This window comes from Sorghum bicolor, chromosome 5 (genome assembly GCF_000003195.3).
Source record: "Sorghum bicolor cultivar BTx623 chromosome 5, Sorghum_bicolor_NCBIv3, whole genome shotgun sequence".
Lineage (NCBI taxonomy): Eukaryota > Viridiplantae > Streptophyta > Magnoliopsida > Poales > Poaceae > Sorghum > Sorghum bicolor.
Window position 1 is genome coordinate 7506222 of NC_012874.2, and position 3178 is coordinate 7509399.

At 41.0% G+C, this 3178-nt stretch overlaps 1 protein-coding gene across 1 annotated transcript; it reads left to right on the forward strand.

Moving 5' to 3' along the window:
- Positions 1784 to 2603, forward strand: LOC8079758 (putative glycine-rich cell wall structural protein 1). Its single transcript, XM_002449089.2, has one exon. The coding sequence runs from the start codon at positions 1813 to 1815 to the stop codon at positions 2389 to 2391; it is 579 nt and encodes a 192-aa protein (XP_002449134.1). The 5' UTR covers positions 1784 to 1812; the 3' UTR covers positions 2392 to 2603.

Consider the following 3178-nt stretch of genomic DNA (forward strand, 5'->3'; position numbering starts at 1 on the left):
ATATCTACTAAAGTTACTCCTCTTGAGCTATTATATGGACGAGAAGCTTTGTTGCCCGTTGAAGTAAATCTAGATGCATATAGATTTGCTAAGCAAAATGATCTATTTCTTGTTATATATCATGATTTAAGGATGGACAATGTCGACAAGGTAAAGAACAAAAGCCTAAAGGCTCAAAAGTATATTGAGAGAGACAAAGCTAGTGTTGCCTAGGCTTACAACAAGAAAGTGAAAAGTAAATATTGTGTATCATGCACCCGATGAGGCTCCACCAGCAATGTGTCATGCATATCGTGCTCATTGTAGGGGGACCGCGTTACGCATTCATGTGCAAACATGTAGTTCAGTGATGGCTGACCTAAAAGTTGGGTAGGCTGATTTTGGCCTGCATCAATTGAGCATTCTAGCTATTTGCTAGTGTTATGACCTAATGTCTGTCAACACATCGAAGCACTCAAGTCATTGGGTGTCATCATGGTATAGTTAAGCAACTGACGAGGCATTTGTGAATATATATATATATATAGCAGACGGTTTTAATGTTTCCTTACATTTTCTTTTTGCAAGTATGTTTCCTTACATTAGTATTGTTACTTTAGCAGATTAGCTGGTATGGCTGTGCAAGAATTTAGTTCGCAATGTTATCTGGCTGCTATCAGACAATCTCGGCCCGACTTTCGTCCACTCTTATCGAACTACTGCAAGAGGACGCTTAAAGGGTTCAAGCCTTGAAGGACTATTTCGCTACTTATACAGCTTGCATTGTACTGATTAATTAACCTTGTGAGCTGTCTTTCTTATCGAGATTTCCAGGTACACAGAGCAGTAGCTCTTAAGTCCATGACTGAATTTGTCAAAATCGTTGTGCAAATCTCGAGGTCAGCTCTGCAATGTCAACTGCTGCATGAGGAATAGAATCATTCGGGTGATCAGGGGATGCCTGTGTTGACCTTCAAACACGCTGTCCGTCAAGACTTCAAGCATGCAGGTCGTCGTTTACTAGTTTTAATGTTAGTATAATAATGCTAGAGCTTGATCACAATAGATATATAACACTCTGGGTTACATTATTATACGGGTGATCCTGTGATCTTTTGATTTTCATGTCACCAGCTAGCTGTGCATGTTTCATGCTTGAGGGAATGGCCAAATGCAGAGTCATGAGCATGCATGAGATTATATTGTAGTATGCATGCATTAGAGCTTGGAAGTTGCTAGTACTATTCTTTTCTGTATGGGATCTTTGTCCAGCAACACAATATATACCGAGACAAAGCATACAAATAATTTTTATGGAACTAGACCCAGCTTTCATATATATATGAGACAAAGCAGTATTGTCACTGAAATATTTCACACATTTAGTATAAATGCTGGTCCAAAAATCAGCAATGACTCAATCCATAACTTCACTATATATCAAGATCAAGAATACAAACAAGTAAACTACTTAAACCAGAGCAACAAGCAGGTTTGGTTTCAATGGGCTTTCCAAACACCGATGAATGCTAAAACTTTGTGCCATGCATTATATTATCTATGGAGATGAAATTTAGCTGACCATATAGACAAAGTGTGGCAAGTGCCATCCATCACCTTGCTACTTGCTTGTAATTTATGGTCAAGTCAAGAAGCTCCATTAATTCCATTGGATTTTAAAAGCCTCCACTTGGTCTCCTCTTGAAATACCACTACCATACGTGCATGCTATGGAGGTAAAGAACCACTGCATGGCCTCAAGCACTATAAATACCCATGCAGCATTCACTGGGAAGTCATCTCAACTCAAGCAGCCCATATTGTTACCTCACAATGGCAGGAACAAAGCTCTTATCACTCGCGCTCATTGTCCTCATGAGCATGGGATTAGCCAATGCTGTTAGGGTGGCTAGATACTCTAGTGCTGATGGGACTGGTACAGGACAGGGAGGGGGTGGTGGATATGTGAATGGTGGGGGATCAGGGTCTGGGTCTGGAACCGGATCAGGTGACACTGGTCCTTATGGTTCCCATGCAAGTGCTGGAGGTGGTGGTGGAGGTGGTGGAACTAGCCAATATGGCGGCTCTGGATATGGTTCAGGGTCAGGATCAGGTTCAGGGTCTAGTACATATAGTCAAGGACGGTATTATGGCTATGGAGGGTCTTCTAATGCTGGTGGTGCCGGTGGGGGTGGGGGTGGAGGACAAGCCGAAGGTGCCTCGAATTCCAATGCTCAAGGATATGGTAGCGGCGCTGGTTCTGGATCTAGCTATGCTAACAGGTATTGGTATGGATCAAACGACGCAGGTGCTAATGCTAATGGCAATGGTGGTGGCACAGGAAATAGTCAAAATGGTGGCGGTGGCGGTGGTTCTGGTGCCGGAACTGGGTATGGCAATGCCTACCCATAAATTCCATATAAGCCAATCTAAAGTTGGAGCCCATCGTAGTCCTTCCTTGTTTGAAGTCATAAAGTTGTTTGTTTTCTTTGTCCCCTTTGTTACACTTTTTTAGCAGTAAATTAATAAAGGGTCCAACTGTTCTAGCAACAGTAGCAGTCTTGTAAGGTCCTTATATTAAGATGTTGTAATCATGTGGCCACTGTATCTAAAAAAATTCTTATGTTTCCTTTGCAGTGATTAAGTTTTTTTAGATAATGGATAAAAGTATCTGGCCTCTACATCGAGGGATGTACACAGCCAATTATTATAGAGTTTTGGATAAAATAAAAGAGAAACCTTAGTCTTATAGATCGACTAGGACGCTAGTTCAAACAATAAATATATTTTCATCCTTTATTGGATATCTCTAAAGCAATTATTTCTAATTTCTTGCTCATCGTTGAGAGTGCGTCCGCGGCTGTCTTATCATGCTCCAACAGGGCCCAAGTTCGTAACAAGGATGACCCATGCAACATAAATTGAGTGTATTGAAGTTATTAGGTAACAAGGATGATCCCATGCTATACTTGCCTTAAACTAAGATCCTTCTTCAAGTCCAAACCTTTAAAGAACTGCTTCTAGATTCACCACATATAGCTCACCGACTGGAGAAGATCAAAAGGCACCACACAAGCATCCGAACAAACATGCATAGCAAACATATTAAGTTTAGAACACTACATCAATCAATAAAAAGGTTTGAAAACTAATCTACGCATTACTACGAGCACAAAGCCATGAAAAGCACTCTAATCGG

Coding starts and splice junctions, on each gene's coding strand:
- LOC8079758 (XM_002449089.2), top strand. CDS start 1,813: ATGGCAGGAACAAAGCTCTTATCACTCGCGCTCATTGTCCTCATGAGC.